The 19,151-nt window shown below is 35.2% G+C and overlaps 1 protein-coding gene across 1 annotated transcript in view; it reads right to left on the bottom strand.

The window, feature by feature from the left end:
* Positions 1-19,151, bottom strand: part of gogo (thrombospondin-1 like protein golden goal) — a 238,814-nt gene that overhangs the window by 29,506 nt on the left and 190,157 nt on the right. Inside the window, 6 exon segments of the mRNA XM_073076862.1 lie at positions 634-778; positions 1,529-1,668; positions 2,430-2,608; positions 3,658-3,789; positions 4,584-5,227; positions 11,217-11,314. Coding sequence (XP_072932963.1) covers positions 634-778; positions 1,529-1,668; positions 2,430-2,608; positions 3,658-3,789; positions 4,584-5,227; positions 11,217-11,265 — 1,289 coding nt within the window. The 5' untranslated portion in view covers positions 11,266-11,314.

Raw genomic sequence — 19,151 nt, 5'->3', positions numbered from 1 at the left:
CAGATTAAACTTCCTTTATCTGTATTCATGTTTTAATAACGTTCGATCTTGTCTTGTTATTAAGACCTTATTGACACTCGTGGTAAACAACTGCCTGGACGATTTTAAAAACATCTATATACAAAGAAATTATCAATTAACTAATGTTTTTCTTCTCATTATTTTATACCATTAATGTCGGTTTACATACTCGCCGAGTAGACACTAATAAACACAAGCACGCATTTGTATTCGTTTGCATTCGGCGAGTAAAGATTGACCCATACGAGTATATTTATCATTATTACATGTTATTAAGGTCTTATGCTACGTTTACATACCTGTCCTGCAAGTATATGCGGTAGGAATAAATTATTTACTAGTATGGTCCGCGCCAAACTGCTAGTCTGCTCTGAAGTTGTTGCGAGCAGGTGTAGTCATACAATTTGCTATGGCGACGCGACTCATTTCTATATACAGAACGGACTAGCAGTTTTACGCGGACTATATTTATGTGCATTACGCATGCGGTACTCGGTAGGACACTCGTCCGTTCTCCGCGGTGTACTTACATATTCGCCATTGTTCAGCGAGCTATTCGGCGGACTGTTCGCGAGTATCGAAATAAATCTTTATTGTTTTTTTGTGTATTATAGCAATACCTCGCAATGCTTAGCTCCATAAGCCGGTGGTGGTGAATCGCAGAAGCGATGGCGACTTCGCGTCCGCGTGGAGCAGTGTGCTGGCGCGGGACACGCCGACCACGCTGACCACTCGCCCCAGCTGCCCGCACCTCCTTCTGTATAAGACAGTTATGGTTAAAAGAGAGTTTCACAATCATGTTTTTAACAATAGTAACGAGTGTGTAAAAGCACCGATTGATATATGACTACTGCCATTCATATTCTTCTATAATCAATCCCAGTTAGTATGAAAGTACTACCTGAGGTCGTCCACATATGCGTTGCGACCCCTAACTAACTAAGGACTAAGTTGGACGCCTCTAATTAGTGCCGCTTCCTTACCATATCCATCAAAACATAAAAAGTAGAAGGCAGAAGAAATATTACTTGTGTCTTCGAGGTCGTATCACGCTATTACTTTTTGATGTGAATACCGTGATCATCATCATCAACAATCCATTACTGTCCCACTGCTGGGCACGCGTCTCTTCTCATAATGAGAAGGATTAAGCCATAGTCCACCGCGCTGGCCAAGTGGTAGACTTCACATACCTTTGAGATTTTTTGTTTATATAAATCTCTCAGGTATGCAGGTTTCCTCACGATGCTTTCCCTTACCGTTTAGCAAGTGATAATTAATTTTCTAATACGCACATAACTTTGTGAAATCAGAGATGCGTGTCTGGGATTTGAACCTCGGACCCCTCGATCGAGGGGCCGATTTCTTAACCACTAGGCTATCACTGCTTCACAATACCGATATGATATACTTGATATACTTCAATAAAAATACACTGTAATTCTACTTCTCGTACAACAATCATGAAATTATCACACCTAATAGAAATAACGTAATATCCCCAAACCTGAGAGTGGCAGCGTAGGCAAGCAGTCCATCCTGACGTCAGCAACTGCACCTGTCACTGCTTGTGAAACATACACAAAGCAGTACTCCGGGTATCTCTCGCTGAACAGACGACAGTCGAAGGATGCAGTGTGCTGCCCTCTGTTGAACAAAAAATTCATTAGCAAATACCTATTGTTAGATTACTGGACACGTGTTTCCTGTCAAACTAAAAAAGTTTTAGGCTATTTTGGGCACACGGCTTTAAAGATTTTACTAAAGTAATATGTAGATCTCCTCACAATATTTTCTCTTACTGTTGAAGCAAGTGATACTTAGACAAATTAGATGTGCGTGTCTGGAATTCTAACCCCCGATTCCTAGCGTGAGAGGACCAATTTCAAACTACTAGGCTATCAGTAACTCCACACAAGCTTATATGGATTCTTAAACGCAATTGCACAGATCTTCGTCGAAATGAAATTTTGGTAGAAGGAAATACTGCTGACAAACAGTAATAAAAGAAAAATCTTTTTATTTCGGTCTAGTACGTTTTATTTTAGAAACTTTATTCGGGATATACGTGTCGTATTTTTCGTGTGTCGTGACAAACAACACTAACTGTATCTTTACCTACCGAACTTCGAACTATTTGTGATTTACATAAAAATGCCGTCATAAAAAAGTTATCGTTAGCACCCGTAACAAAAGAAAAAGTTACAGGGAATTTTGTATTCTAATTAATTAATTATTTTAACTTCCACTATTTACTAAAGTAACACCAAACTATTAGACATTCCAACAAAACTAATTTTACAAGTAATGAATCAATGGATAGATACGTATAAGAATAGGCGAATAAATTGTTCTATGGAAAGTTATATTACGTAAACTAAAAGGCACATAACTATATAAATACTAACCTCCTAACTCTCCTCTCAGCAACATATCTAAGTCTTTCTCCGTCTCTTCCGAACACCCGGACCCTGTCAGCGCCCTCTAGCGCACATTCAGGGTACTGGAACAGCACCCGAACCCCATCCCCACACGGGAACACGGAACCACCGTGCACATTCAACACGAATTGTTCCGACCAGTCCGCCTAGGTAAAGAAAACAGGCATAAATATGAAACCCGTAAGTCAGACAATCATAAGTCGAAGATGGTAATCAAATAAGAATAAAAGTCATAAGATCATAAGTCAAAAGTGGAAAAGAAATAAATGTTAAAGTCATAAGTTTATAACTCAAAGATAAAAAAAGTAAGTAAGTGTCAAAGTAGTAAGTAAGATCAATCGTACCATGAAATCACTACCGGCACACCAATTTTTGCTCTATATTACTATCTTGAAAATAGAAAAATTTCTTGTGTGCCTTTTGACAATCATTTTTATTCCCGTCTCAAACAAGTTATTTATGGAAAGCGAAAAGCAAGTGAGCAATAACCTATGCGTTTTGCAGTAAGCCAGCCCGAAGCGATAAAACCTGAACAACCTAATAAAGTTTGACTTTAGCAAGGGCAAACATTTCGGGCAGAGAAACGTATACACATTAAAATATTCAGTAAACACTTTGAGAGTAAATACGGTGGTCTGAACTCTGGATGTTATAACGAAATGAGAACCCCGGGCCGTGGTCACTTTTGTGGCTAAATCGTATTTTATTAAGGTTTTGCTTTTCAATTTCCTGCGTATTTTCCTGAGAGAGATGGCAACTTGAGGTTATTAGCATCTAGCTTCTTTCGAATAGCTTATCGTTCGACACTGACTACTTATTGAGTATTCTGCTTTTATTGTTTTTGTATTTTTTTTTTATATACATATACATTAAAACACCAATCGAACTTGTAGTTCAACTGATAATTCGCCACAGCTGTCTTTGGATATTCGTAATCAACTCCATAAATAAAACGGATTTTACCCGATCAGAGATGCATTCTAGAGGGCGAGTTCGTTGCCTTATTTTTGAGTCAGCAGGAATTCACACTCTTCCTGCGTAAACATAGAATTGCTTCACGCTTGAAATTGGTGTGGTGGCCGTACTTTCCCAGACGATTCCTACTGGCTCTTCCATCTTTTACAAATACCATTTAAAAAGTAATTATTGGATATAAAGCCAAAAAATCAAGAATCATTAGAATTCAAATTGATACCTTAATGAAAGCAGAGGCCAAATCTTGAGGCCCAGCGGCTGCAGCAGGTCTTAGATTCAAGGAATAGTCTCCGGCCTGCCCAAACAATTCACATCTAAGGGTCATCGTCCTCCGCCCTGTGAACGCGTGCATCTGAAAAACATAAAACTATTGTAGAAATCCATCGAAATTGATGATGAAAAATGTAGTTTTTTGTATATTTAACATTATTCATAGTTTATTCAAACAGATATAGATAACATAAAAATTGTATAAGTAATACTCGTACATAAGTGTAAATTAATAAATGATTGGTATGTGGTCACTGCACTATACTCTGATTCATAATTAGGTGTCCAAAATGTAAACAAAGGTGTTGACCTATCAAGAAAATACGTTAGAAATAGTAGTTTTTATTTTTGTCGATATTAAAGTAATACAGCAATAATAAAATAATAATCTGAATAAATTAAGATTAATTCACATTTTCTAATATTTATATCACCTCAATTTCGTTCCATACAGTAATAATAATAAAAAACAAAGTTTATGGTAGAAAATTAAAATGTGATCATGGTAACACAATCGGAATCCAAGACATTTCTGGTGCTGTCATTTTTAAGTTTCGTAACTGATATTATTCATTTTCGTGATTGTGATCGAATTTTAATGTTCTCTCGTTTATATAACGCGTTTTTTAAATTGTGTATATTTGTTAAATTTTCGTTTTTTGTTGAGTTTGTTAAAGTTTTAGTTTCTTGTTAATTTTGACAGTGACATTTCTTTGTTTACATTTTGGACACCTAATTATGAATCAGACTATAGATAATAATAACTTCACTACCATATATTAATAACCAAAATTTTGCAAAGTTGATATTTAGATATGATCTCCTTACTTTTTTAAATATAAAAAAGATTTTAACATAAACAATATTGTTTCTTACCTGTTCGGAATATAACACATGAGCATGTGAGCTCGTATTCTTTCCATCACACAGCACTGCACCACCACTCGAGTGTCCGCAGTACAACAATTCTAACCAAAAGTCCGCATTAGACTCCACTGGCGAGCACATAACCTTTGGAAATTCCAAAATTGCCGTAACTTGCCTCTCTGGGTACGTCGGAATCTGTTCTGGAGTTACGTCTAAAAAAGCTGAAGGCCACAAAACATCAAATTTCCATGATTTGACTATACTGTCACCAGTTTCCATGATACCACCGTTCCCAAGATCTCTCTTAACTTTGATGCTGTTGTGTTCTGTGGTATTGACGTCATAGTCTTCAAGAAAGTTTTCCTTATCGGCGACTATTTCTAGATAGTATAAGCCGCCTCTAGAGAAGTATCCACATGGTAGTGTCATGCGGCTCTCTGCGTCGAGAGCGAGAGGCATGGTCGCCAGGAGGCTGCGCCCTTCGTCGTCTTCTCGCGCGAGACGAACGCGCAGGGCTCCATTGCCGGCCACGCCGCGGACCGTCACGTGCACGTCGCCGCCCAGAGCGACCAGGGCCGAGGGGATCTCCACCCATACTTGGTTGAGGTCAGTCCTTGCGTCACTCACGTACGGGTTGACAAAGTTAGCGCCACCTGGAAGAAAACACGTATTAATGGTATACAAAAAAGACAGTATAACTAATTATAATTCAACCACGCGAACTCCTCTGCCATCCTATTTTTACCTATCAATAGTCATATTGTACGTTTTAAATTATTGAATAATAGTTTCAATAATACGAATATTTACTCAGGTTCAGAAAGCGTGGAGTTTTACTTTAATTAAATTCATACACTATACTCCAGTCCATGCTTAAACTTGATATGATTTATAAGTATCCTGAAAGAGGTACGCGCATAAATCTAACGGAAATAAATTGAAACGAGCATGTCAAGTCCTTGACACCCTTTTTGTTGTTAAGATTCAAGAATTCTCCATCAGATTAGGAGATAAAATAAAGATGAATTTGTTTTGTACAACAAGATCTGTAACAATGATAATCTTGCAAAAAGCTACTAAGTAAAACCTTCATTGGATATTCCATTCAAATTAGAAAGTGTTGCGAATTTCTTTTGAAAAAAGTTCGTCCACCATAACCAGCGAAGGGCGTATTGAAAAGGGTTTCCGAAGCATTACTACAGTTCCAAAACCCATTAATCCACGTCCCGAAGCACTGTTTTACACTCCATTAGCGATGTTGGATTTCACAAACTTTTTCAGGCTTACCATTCATGGAGCTTGTTAGCCGATATTATTAAGTTTGGGAGAACTTTGATATTAATATTAATAGACCAGGAAGCTTTTATGTTATTCGGTTTATCTCCTAACTTGTTTATTATACTTGCTTTGCTTGTATTTAGAATCCGTATTATCTATAGAAGATGCCGATTCACTCTTACCTTTGACTTTTTCACATTATACGTTAAAAAGAAACAAACTTGAGCAGAGATTATTACTGTATTGTTTGTAATATAATTGTGGTGGTCCTTAACGGAAACATCTAAATTTAATCTACTACAGTACCATTTCCTTCCTTTACTTTAATGTACAAATGCACATTCCACATCTATTGCTACTTATTATTGTGTTTTGTATGTGATTAGACAGCAGTACGTATTACGAGGCATTCAAACTACTCCTCAGCAGTAATGCGTCTCTGATTAACTACGAATATAACTCCACTAGGATGTAGGTTGAAAACCCGCTTAATGTCAGGTGGATGCGCATTTTCTACATCAATTTAATTTTCTAAAATCTTCTTTATGTTAGTTACTTAGTTATAGTCCTAACAGAACTACTACAATAAATGATCTATTGACCAATTCCTACACTTCCTTAGTCCAACCAACGAAATGAAAATATGATCCTCAGTGGTACGCTTGTCTAAAACTTTGAGAAACATGCGGAGTAATTTTAATGTCAATTCTAAATTTAATATCCGGCGTTCAATACCCAAAATTCCAACCTGATTGTTGAAATCGGTATCAAATTTGGCATTCTATAAATGTTAATATTTTATTTAGGTTAGAATTCTCCAATCTAAAATTTACATATTCTGATGGAGACAAGACGATGTATCATAAATTGACTTGCAAATGTTTTCACTCATCTAGAGTTTGAAATAATGAATTGGAGCTGGAACTTTTCAAATTATGGCTTCGAGCTACGGCATTTAGTAAGGAGAATAAAATGAAATTTTAAAACATTTCAACAATGTCTATTATGGACCTAAATAAATTTATTCGTATAATCTCTCTGATTTTTCATAGCACTAAGTTTTAAATTGTTAAAATTCATAAAATATGATAAATTCATGCATGGATAAAATTTCAAATTGATGTTCTTAATAATTCTAAAACGGTATCTATATTTTATATTTTAACTCAGTTACACATTAAGTTATTAGTTTTAACAGTTTACATATTTTATTTAAAAAAGATACCAGCATTTTATGTACATAGGTTAATTTAAAATACTGTTAGCATTGACACAATCAAATTATCTCGTGTATTTCACGCAGAATTTCACTCGATATTTCGTCTTTCTCGTTTCTCGTCTTCGTACATTGTACCGTATTTATGTGAATAACTTAATAACGTTCGCACAATCTCGTTACCGTGATTATCGAGAGACTGCCATCTCCCAGACCACTTATTCTTTACTCAATCTGTATAAGACCTTGAGTGAAGGAAGAACTCCTTGTAAGACTGTGTCGACACCTAAATGTGAAATGGTTAGCAATTCCTGACTTTTACTGCTGAAAACATACCTACATCTAAACAATTTTAAACGAATGTCGCTTAAAACATTACGTTTGCAGCATTATTTATTCTTACCTAAACATATTAAGTAATGTCACATACATTATTCGAATTTAAATGTTTCTCATCTTATTTTGATATAACTTTGTTGCGTCTCAGATAAGAAACAATTTTGCTCCTATAATTATGGAAATACACGAAAATGTTACAACCAACATAATCCTCGGTAAAGATTACTCCATAAATCTTTACCGAGGATTATTATAAATGTTTGATACATAAAGCTCAATCGTAATGTAGGTCATAATTTCGCAACAGAAACAATGCGCAATGGATAAGCAAATCTCATTTCACGCGGAAAGAGGAACGTCTCAGCGTTTTGAGAATAAAACCGTCATAATTGATGCGTTTGCCGCGGTTTCCTCCGCCATTTTGTGTTGACCTCCGCCATCTTGTATAACTTTGCAATTGCGCGGGAATACGAAACGGTAACTGAAAAGTGGCGTATCAATTTACACTAGACATTTTCTTCCCTGTACTGTTTGCATAAATTAAGATGCTTTCGCATTAATACCGTACAAAGCCAAGATAAATGAGGAAGTTTGTTTGCGAAATGAATTTATACCTCATGAGATGGCGCGAAAAAGATATAGAGCTCCGTTTTTAATGTTCCCGGGAAATTAAATGTTCTTTTTTCGAAAATGCAAAACGCTTTGAATGCAGATGTGAATCTAAATGGAAATCTTTTCAGCTATCATAATAAGAAGTGAGTTAGTTTTAAATCTTCTGAAAGTGCACTGTTGCTTTTTTTATCAAAGTGCGAGGTAATTTATATTTAAATTGAATTTGATTCTGGTTTAAAGACTACAAAAAATAAACGCCTCTCCACCTGCAGTTTAATTAAGCGGTACCTATTGCATTTTTCATTGTCATATATTTTTTCTCATTATATTAAAGGCAGGAGATGCCTTTGCTTTTTTATAATATAGATATAGTAAAGGAAGTGCGGAAGGATCTGAAGGTGGTTTGTGGTTCGACTCCGGCGGCACCACCGCCACACCTATTTCTACCTAATAGCAGCAGTGTTAGGCGCTGCTGTGTTCCGGTTTGAAGGGTGTGGTAAGGGAGACAGACTTTTCCGAGGCGTTCCAGCTTAGTCCTCAGAGGTAGCGGCGCATCTGTGGCCGACCTAAGGTAGGAATATCTAATCCTATCTGAGGTTGATTACAGATGTCCATGGGAGGCAGTAGCCACTTACCATCAGGTGGACTGCATGCTCGTCTGCTACTCCTATATTATAAAAAAGTGCCTGTAACGCAATGGCACCACCGCCACCTTCTGAGTTGAACTACAAAGGGTTCTACGATACGATACGATCCCGTATTCAAATTATAACTTTTGAAATATTTTTTCTACTTATTATTTTATTTCTTTTGTTATACTGTCTCGTCGATTTTATTTATTCTTTCTTCGTCAACATTAAAACCTCGATTACAATAGATATTATTATCACTAATGTCTATTATAATTACCTACTTCCAGGTCAATGCTCAGACGTTACTGAAAGAATTAGACTGCCTAAGTTTATATTTCTTTAGATTGTTATCGTTGTTATTTGGGGCGAATGTCCTTATCTAGTATCTAGAATTAATACGTCTGGAACCACGCCCATACTCGTATTTCCAGACATATATCCTTAATACCTAGAAACATGAAAATAGTTCTCGATCTATTTTTCGAGACATGAACATAGAGATTGTTTTTGACGTTCGTATTAATATATCAGATGACCAAAACAATTATTTTGTCGCTCATATTCAGAAAATAATTTTGGACAATTTTATTTTGGATAAAGTTTGCCACTTCCAAAATTTCTTATCATCAAAATTAATTGAAAACATCGTTTATCTTTAAAATACTTTTCAAGGATATGTGAAGGCTCTCAATTCGCCAGTGCCGTGGCTAGTGCCGTGGACTATGGCCTAATCATTCTTACTCTGATACATGCCCAGTTGTGGGGCAGTAATTTATTTGTTAAAGATGATCTACCACTTTCCGTGTGTAAACGTAATTTCCACTAACTTATGAATACTAATAAAATCATATTACTAAGCAATTAGTAGGCATTGTTATTGCATAGACGGCTATTGCATATTATGTCGATACAATCCAATTACATGTCAAGTGCTTAGCATACTGATATCTATGCGTAGTAATCTATCGAGATAAATTATTGTTTAATCAAAGCTATTGTGCTATTAGGATTGATTTCAATGCTATCATCAACAAGTAACAAATTGGGAAAATCGTAAATTTCCGATGACTTGAAGAAAAGGTCTACGTTCATTTTGGAGTACTTTATAGGGGTTGAATTCGATGTTATCATCAACAAGTATTTGTCTGTTTCAAATTTGGGAAAATCGTGAATTTCTAATGACTTGCGGGAAGCTGTACTTTTGGAATTTGCTTCTAATATTAAAAGAAAAACAGAACTGTCTAGTTTTTATGTAATGTAAGCCTTAGTTCTCATAGATAAAGTGAGTTAATTTAGCAGGCGCGCTGAATGTTATGTATCTATGTTCATGATGGTAGCAGAAGATGGTGGTGGGACTTAAGGTAACAATTACGAGTATGTTGTTCGTCGGCATCGTTCTATTTGTGTCTCATTACAACAGTGTTAAACGCTGCCGTATTCCGACTAAGGGTGTGGTAACGGAGATATACTTATCCGAGGCGTTTCAACTAAGTCCTCAGGAGTAAACAAATAAATAAAGGCTTTCTACACTCACAGCCCCAAACTAGGATTCCCTGTGTCGTGAGTGCCATGACACATAGACAAATACACAAACACCCAGACCCAGAAACAGAACATCACTTAGATATCTGTCTGGCCGGGGATCGAACCCGGGACCCTTTGCGCCTCAAACCGGTATGGTGGCCGCGTCGCCACGCCTAACGTAGCTACTGGCGTAACTGGTAGTAACGCATCTGTGGCCAGGTAGGACCCTCCTGTCATGTGGAGTTAATTAAAAATGTCCATTTGTAGTTGTAGCAGTAGCCAGATGGACTGCATGCCCGTTTTCTACTTCCATATTATTAAAAAAGTATATTTCACAATTTCAGTTACAATAATATAATTGGAAAACGAGTAAAGGTTACATGAGGGTAACGAAAAAGGGAAGCGTTGATTAATGAGGGGGTGGCGCGCAGTTGATAGATGACTGGAAAAAATAAAACACATATTGGAAACCGTTTAGACAGCGCTACGAGGTGCCACAGATGTACAACTAGATAATAATAAGTAATTGGCTGTTTGGAGCATTTCACCATGCTTCTCCGCGGTTTAGGTCCTTTATATTGTCATTTATGCGGTGTCGTGATCGCATCTATTTTAGGGTTCCGTACCCAAAGTGTAAGAACTGAACTCTATTATAAGCGTCAGCTGTCTGTCCGTCTGTTCGTCTGTCACAGGGCTTTATCTCCTGAACCATAATGGAGAGCGCAAACCTGAGAGAGACACTTGACTTTTTTACAGAGTATATATAATGGTGGTGTTATAACAACAAATATTAAAAATCAAAAAGTTGAAAATCAATTGGGATCGTCTACAAAAAACCACTATTTTTCGACGTTTTTGCTTTGTCTATTGAACCATAATATGTAGACAGTTTTTCACAATGCATTCAATTCTATAGCTGCTATGATAACAAATACTAAAAATAAAAAACAAAAAAATTTGGTGGTACAGAACCCTCTTTGACAGAATCCAATTCGCACTATGCCAATTATTTTTGTATAAGATTCAATAGCAGCAAGGTACCTGCGAGCACTAGCAGCCGCAGAACAGCGGCGACGAGCGCGCGGCGCATGCTGCGTCACCGCCCCATCAACCCGCAGCCCCACCGCTCATGGGAACACCTGGAACAACACACGAGTATTAGTATTGATTTCTGGAACGATCTACACTCGTATCGACTAAGAAAAATTGTTTACTAGTTTTTGTACGCGGTTCCGCCCTTATTAGTCTTGTTTACCAAGATAAAGAGTATTTTATGTGGTAATTTGGTAATCCTGGCCATAATCTATCTGTGTACCTACCAACTTTCCTCTTAATCCGTTCAGCAATTTTTTTGTGAAAGATAGAGTGTAAAATCATACATTCTTCCAACCTTTCGCGCTTATAGTATTAGTACTTAAGTATTAAATTCTACCATACAAGATGCTGACTGAATACATGTCATGACTGAGTACACTGATATACCTACTTTACACTTTTTCTTGAGAACTCTCAGTAGACTTTGTCATTAATCGAGCAATATAATATTTACCTATATACATTAATAATAGGCTTCATGCTGATAATTTATTTCTTAATTTTTTTAAATTTCTTAGACATATCTAATACCCAGACGTCTAGTAAACTACAGATAAAATCGCCATCCATTCATCGACAAACACATCAACGTTTTATGACCTTTTAACGCTGTTTACAACCTCAACATATCTTGAACAACATGATAAAAAGCTTTAAAAACATTAAACTTAGTCATAAACTGAATAATTCCGTCTCAAATATCATTTTTAAAAAGATATTTACGAGTTACGTAAATGTTACTGAAATTAAATTTTGTTTACAATATCGTCAATGAATGCGCTGTTCGTAGAAAAAGTTTATTTGGTTATTCCACTGCTTTTCTCGTAAACAAACATAGAATTTATTTTATATTTCCACTTTGTGCAATTCGGCACTACAAAAAAATAGCTGTAAATGTAAATACAATGATTTTGAAATTTTAAATTTATGTATAGTATTGTACTGTAAATATAATATTCTTTATGTTACTAAACATATAATACACTAGCTTTTGCCCGCGGCTTCGCCCGCGTTTAAAAGAAAATAATATAACATACTAACATACATAAAACGTACCTTCAACTTTGTTAAAGATCATCACTTGATCAAATGCATAGTTTACGATTCAATCCTTACTAATATCGATTAAAATAATCGATGTTTTGGGTCCAAAAGATCAATTCTCCGATTAATCGATCTTAGATCGCCATCCCTAGTTCCCGTGGGATTTCCGGGATAAAAACTATCCTATGTCCTTTCTCGGGTCTCAAACTATCTTTGTACAAAATTTTATTAAAATAGGTTCAGTGGTTGGGGCGTGAAGAAGAGACAACCAGACAGACAGACAGACAGACAGACAGACAGAGTTACTTTCGGATTTATAATATTAGTAAGGATTATATTTAACTTTTTACCTTTACAATTTTAGTGTTTTTTTCAAGTTGTTTGTTTTTTATGATATATTTTTTTAGTAAACAGACGGTATTGGCGTTCTTTGACGACATGCGTCTTTTCATGTCTTACTCGAAAATACTAGATCGATTCTGTGTTCCAAGAATCCAATTACTAAATTATTTCTTTTGAAACCGAACATAACATATTTATTTTGTTTTCTCGGAATTTTCCTATCAAAGTATCGTTACCTTAGGAACAGGGTTACCGTTAGCAGTAATTGATTTCATTAGACACGTTAATAACATTTTTGTCAGAGATACATTTTGTAGTACTTGGAATTTCTATTCTTTATATTATATGGTATTAATTATTATAATTGGTAAATACTTGTTTTTCAAAATTGGCGTTATAAACTCGATGGTACTACGCACGGGGTGGAATCTACATACCACTGTATGTTTAAAATTAAGTGCGTATTACAAATTATTTATCCCTTGTTTAAACGGTGAAGGAAAACATTGTGAGGAAACCTGCAAATGTGAGCGTTCTTAGAAATAATGTCTTAGATGTGTGAAGTCTACCAATTTGCACATGATCAGCGCGATGGACTATGACCTAAGCCCTTTTTACCCCGACAGAAATCCAATGTCCAGTGGGACAAGAATGAATTGACAAAGACACTTTTCCATGGACGACGGTGACTAAAGTGCCCATATACAACCCTATACTTTATACGAAACACTTCAATAATTTTCATTATAATTCTGTGACCAATACATAACACAGTTTCAGAGCAAAATTGCATATTTATTCAATAACCGAGATAAAGCCCCACGGACTACAAAGGGAATTTTACTGTTTATATTTACTTGGTTTTCGTTAACAAATACAGCTCACGCACGATTTATCGTAGGGATATATCTGTTTTTCGACCGAGAAATTAATCTGTTCATAATTCATATTGGATATCTTTTAACTTCGATGTTCTGGGTAGAAATGCACAATGCACGTATCCTAAGGGTTCAGTACCTTTACCATGAGTTTTCAAAAAAACCCACAATTTTACGTTACGTTTACTTAATCCATTATTCAGTAGCACTACCATGAGTTCACAAAAGTATTACTCGCTAGCGACTGCGTAAAATAAATGTATGAAAAATTGTACAGCGCCTCTGGTGGTTACTCGTAGAACTAAATTCCGTAGTGTGAGCCACTCGTAACGTAAAAAACCTATCGAAATCAAATCGCTAGCGAATGTCATTATGATCTATTGCCATACAAATTCGGTCCCAAGAGTCATTAATTTGACAGACGTTGTCAAGAAATACCGCAACGATAGTAGTTATGTTATTCACTAGCAAAATGACAATAGTTTTCTATTTACAATTTCTATAGTGGCGTTTCTATGCCAACTCATGGTAGTGCTACTGTTCCGTTTGCTTAGTAGACTGAGTAAACGTAACAATAAGTAAGTGCTCAAGTCTTTTTGTCTACCTCACATGTTAGTGTCACACAAAAACATAAAGTGCCATTTTGTCAATTTAGACATTTAATGTTACGTTACTGTCACTAGTTCTGATACTATTCGCTGGGGGCGCTGATTGGAAATTGTATCGCCAAATACGTAAACAAATACCAAAACAGTCATATTTGTCAAAACGTAAAAACTCATGGTAAGGGTACTGTACATCAGTTACAATGTACCTAGTCGCAGGGCTATTTCCTCTTCTTACCATAGAAAAAAACATGTGAAATAAGAGAAACTATAGCCTTTTTACATATTATTGATGTAAAATCCACAAGATTTCCTTTAAAGTTACGTAAGCACCGTAAAATTTCCATTCCAACTCCCTAGCGCTTACTTTGGCTCGGCTTTATCATAAATGTGGTTTAGAAATTGCAATATTAGCTTTCCTGCTAACATTTTAGCATGATGAAATATCTTTTCGCAATATTCTAATACTGACCGTAATTAATAAGTAAGTTAATGTAAATAATTTCTACTTTAAAGGCGCATAGCCTAATACTAAATATTGCAGATGCCAGAGACGAAAAATAATCCACTTCAATCTGTCTAGTCGAGGATCGAACCTAAAACTCAATTCGCGATAAATTTCTAGTAATGCCTCCCGGTGCCCGTGCAAAGTGGCATCGCCACACGTGCACCGGACTGGCAGGGTCGCCATGCAAAGAAGGAGCAGGCTCTTGTATATTAAAAGCGTGTTGATGGGTTAATGTATTTATTGTAACTCTCTTAATACTAAACTTAACCTAACTTATATAACTAGGAGTCCTATACACACTACAAATGTGACAGACATGGCATTTAATAAGGACACTATATTGAATGTCATATCATTTAATTTCAATGAAAAATCGTCACGTACATCACTTTATCATTAATATAAGTAGTATTAATAAATAATTCATACAAGTACTTTATATAGGACAAAGTTCTTTTCTACGTATAACAATAGACAAATTTGTGTAATAGAACTACAATTATTATTGATGTTTTTTTATCTTTCCACTCCAATCAAATAACATTACAATCAACCTTGACGTGCATACCAAATAAAACGATTACTTCTATCAGTCCTTTATACAGAACCAACCTTATACTTTGTATAACATCGTCCTTAAACCCATTACAATTCTGACACTACACCTGTGCCTTCTCACACCCTCAATTTACCCTGAAATATGGGAACAATTTCAACTGAAACTGCTCCTATTATCATCCTACCCGTGTCATGATGTTCTAATGACGTAACTGTCCAATGACAGCTCTACAACTATAGTAATTAATGTGTTAAGAGGACTTGTCAGTAACCCATTAGTCTCTCACTCGTTGACCTAGCAACGAACTTCGGTTTTATAAAATTTGTGAGAACAAATGTCCAATGAATTAATGGAATTAAAAATTGATGTAGATTAATTCGTGAACTTAAATATGGATGCTCTATACTTAAAAATTGACACATACTCTACCTCAGGGTAAGCGAACCTTTATGCATCAACGTGCTATTTTTTATACAGAACGTTTAAGGGCGTCGTTATTTGGAAAAAAATAATAATAAATACTATCAAAACTCTTTATGCACCGAACAACCGATCCGTAGCGTAGGATCACTCGCGTTCGTCATAAAATACTTATTTAACACATTTTGGAGTTTACGTTCCTTTCGTTTCCTTAAGAAACGATTTGAGTTATAAGGCCCGGTACGGAAATTTTATGAGGAGTAAAATCAAGTGTAACACGAAAAGTTGAGGCGTTACGTAGAAAGAGACAAACATATATATCCACACTTTACGCGCAACACCAGTGAAGTCACTGAATAGAAATGTCATAATTTTATTTTTTTGTACTAGTGACGTGAAGGAATGCGTTGTATCGGTAAAATAGGTTCACAGACTACATATTAAAAGTATTTTTAGCCACAAATAAAACATAGATAATTTAATAAGCCAAATACGAAGGTGCTAAACTCGGACATGTATACATGTCCGTGGACGGTTACGGTACATTTCGTTTCGGACATGTATACATGTCGCTGGGCGGCAACGTACAATCCCTCCTTTTTATTACAATCATCATATCCTCTCAAAAAGGAAGTAGCGTTTTTAACCAAAATATGAATCAAGAGTGCTTTTATTAATTTAAAATACAGTAAGTTCAAATCCCATATGAAAGTAATTATTACAATAAAAATAATTAGCAATATATAAAACATTAAAACATCATTAACTATTTTCTATTCGATATATATCATAATTATCGTTCGAGTAAACTCCAATCGTGCGTCGTAGCTGACACACACACACTTTTTACCCGACTGCCAAGGAAGGGTTATGTTTTTCGCGCGTATCTTGTATGTTTGTCTTTCTTTATTTGATCCGATCTAACAAACGGCTGAATGAATTTCAACAGTTAAGGTGTCATTATATTTGTTTCAATGACCCGAGTGTCCTTAGATAGGTGTTAGTAAAAAAAAATCAAAATGGCGGATTTTTGGCGCGAAATAGTAACACATTTGAAAAAAAAAGTTAACCGAGCCTATCGAGTAGGGTATCAAATGAAAGGAAATTAAACGGAGATTATAAAAACATATTTGTATATATATAAAACAGCAAGGTGACTGACTGACTGACTAACTAAATGACTTTTTCATTTTTCAGAAATCAACATACAGCTTAAACCAAGGACTTTACAATTCTGAAATTTTGCACATAGGTTCTCTGTATAGCGTGAATAAGTATTAAGAAAGGCCTTTTGGAAATTCTACCCTTAAGAGGATATAATAGGGGAAAAAAGTTTTTTTGAAATCCTTTAATTTTGAAGCAACTAGTATAAAATTTTGTATTTGGCTTTCTGAATAGGAACAAGGACGCACTTATTTATCCCCCTCCGAAAAATCAACCCCGTAGAGGGTAAAATAAGGGTTAAAAGTTAATTTGAACAATCGTCAATTTTGAAGCAATCATTATGAAATTTTGTATCAGGCTTGTTGGATAAAAATAATGAAATTCTACCTCTAACGAGGTAAAATAACGACCGAAACTTTGAATTACTGAAGTTATATATTTTATAGACCGTAAATGGTGGATTTTTTCGCGAAATAGTAACACGTTTTAAAAAAAGTTAACCAAACCTGTCGAGTAGGGTGTCAAAATAAAGGAATTTAAGAGGAGATTACACATATATTAAATAATATATCTTATATGTAAAATTCTCGTGTTAGTTACCGTACTCCTCCAAAACGGCTTCACCGTTTTTCACCAAATTTTATATACATATTCAGTAGGTCTGAGAATCGGCCACTATCTATTTTTTTACCCCTAAGTGATAAGAGTTGTTCACCCTTAACATTTTTTTATTTATATGGCAATAAAACGTTTGCCGGGTCAGCTAGTACATATATACTCGTATATACACATCGAGATGACTGTCTGACTAAATGAGTGAGTTGCTGTGCCAGAGATCAACGCAAAGGGAAAGGGAAAGCGTGCTGGACTTTTATAAATAGGTTCTTTATATAGCGTAAATGAGCACTACGAGGATAAAATATGATAATATTGTTTGAACGTCTTTTGTTTTTGAAGCAGACACCTACTATGAAACTTTGTATTTGGCTTTCTGGATAAAAATAATGAAATGCCTATTTCACTGCTTTTAGAAATTCTATTTCAGCCTTTTTGGTGCAGTCGGGTTTTTGATTTTTTTTAATTAATTACTTGTTTCTACTCATGTTTTAGGTTCGCCTTCCCTGCTCTTCTTGAATACTCTACTAAGCACATTGGATCTTCGGAGAAATGTGAGATTTGGCACCATTAAAATTCGTATTGAACATATTTATAGAGACATATTTCGAAGAACTCTATGTAAAAACACACCATTCAACAATGATAATTAATTATAATATTAATTTTGAAGTATTTTTTTTTATATTAAAACTGAGTTTGCCGACAGGGTTAAATACAATCTAAAACAGTCCTAAATAATCAAATCTAGATTATTTTTAACAATTAAACTTTGTTTAGTACTTTTGTTTTAATTGTATGTAAATTATTTATCAGACCTTTTGAACTTTATTACACTGTTTTACGCACTGTATACCCATATATATCATTAATCTTATGAGTATATATGCGTAGCATACAAAATTTAGTATAGGAGAAATAAAATTCGTTATCATGAAACACGCATAGATAATAAATAAATTAGTTGTAGATTATGGAAGTATTTAATATTATCATATTTAACCCAAAATTCATAATTGGGTGAACTATATTAATTTGATAACAGCACTGAATCGATACTAATAAAATTGGTTCATACTTTCAGTTGATAAAAAATAATAGTAGAAATGTTCATCAATAATAATAACTTTATGATATGCAAACTGTTGAATAAACTAATTTATCCAGTAATGTTCAAGGATAATAAGTAACACACACATGACAATAAGTAACATACGGTAAAAGTAACACATATTTCAAATGATAGGAAACTAGCTAAGTTTGTATCTATAAACTTAGTGCCTTAAAGCATTAATCAGCAGAATGGTTTCGACCACTGCAGACAAACTTCACAAAGGAGCGCCATAAGTAATGGTGTCGGTTATGGAGACATTTGTCTTGTTCTGTGCTGTACTCTTAAGACTTGGGTAAATAATGCATGGCTATTCCGTCGGCATTGTGCTGCTTATGTCATAAGAAGTTACCGTTTTTGGACATCACTGTTACATTTCAAATAGGACGAGAAGCCTACCTTAGGTCTATATATAGGTCTATTGGATATTTTACTATGTAACGGGTACTTCCCATATGCGGTTTTTTAAATTCTTTATTGACGATATTTCGACCCAGTCTAAAAACATAGGTCTTTGGATATAATAGGTACCACGCCACATACAGAGAAAAGATTGCATTACCATACAATTCAGAACTAGAATACGAATAATAGAAAATATCTGCTAGAGATTGACCCGTTGAGCCACGTGGATG

The sequence above is a fragment of the Epargyreus clarus genome, unplaced genomic scaffold, assembly GCF_041222505.1.
Source record: "Epargyreus clarus isolate Ecla_fem2 unplaced genomic scaffold, WU_Ecla_fem_2.2 ptg000009l, whole genome shotgun sequence".
Classification (NCBI taxonomy): Eukaryota; Metazoa; Arthropoda; class Insecta; order Lepidoptera; family Hesperiidae; genus Epargyreus; species Epargyreus clarus.
This window is presented reverse-complemented; position numbering and strand designations above follow the sequence as displayed.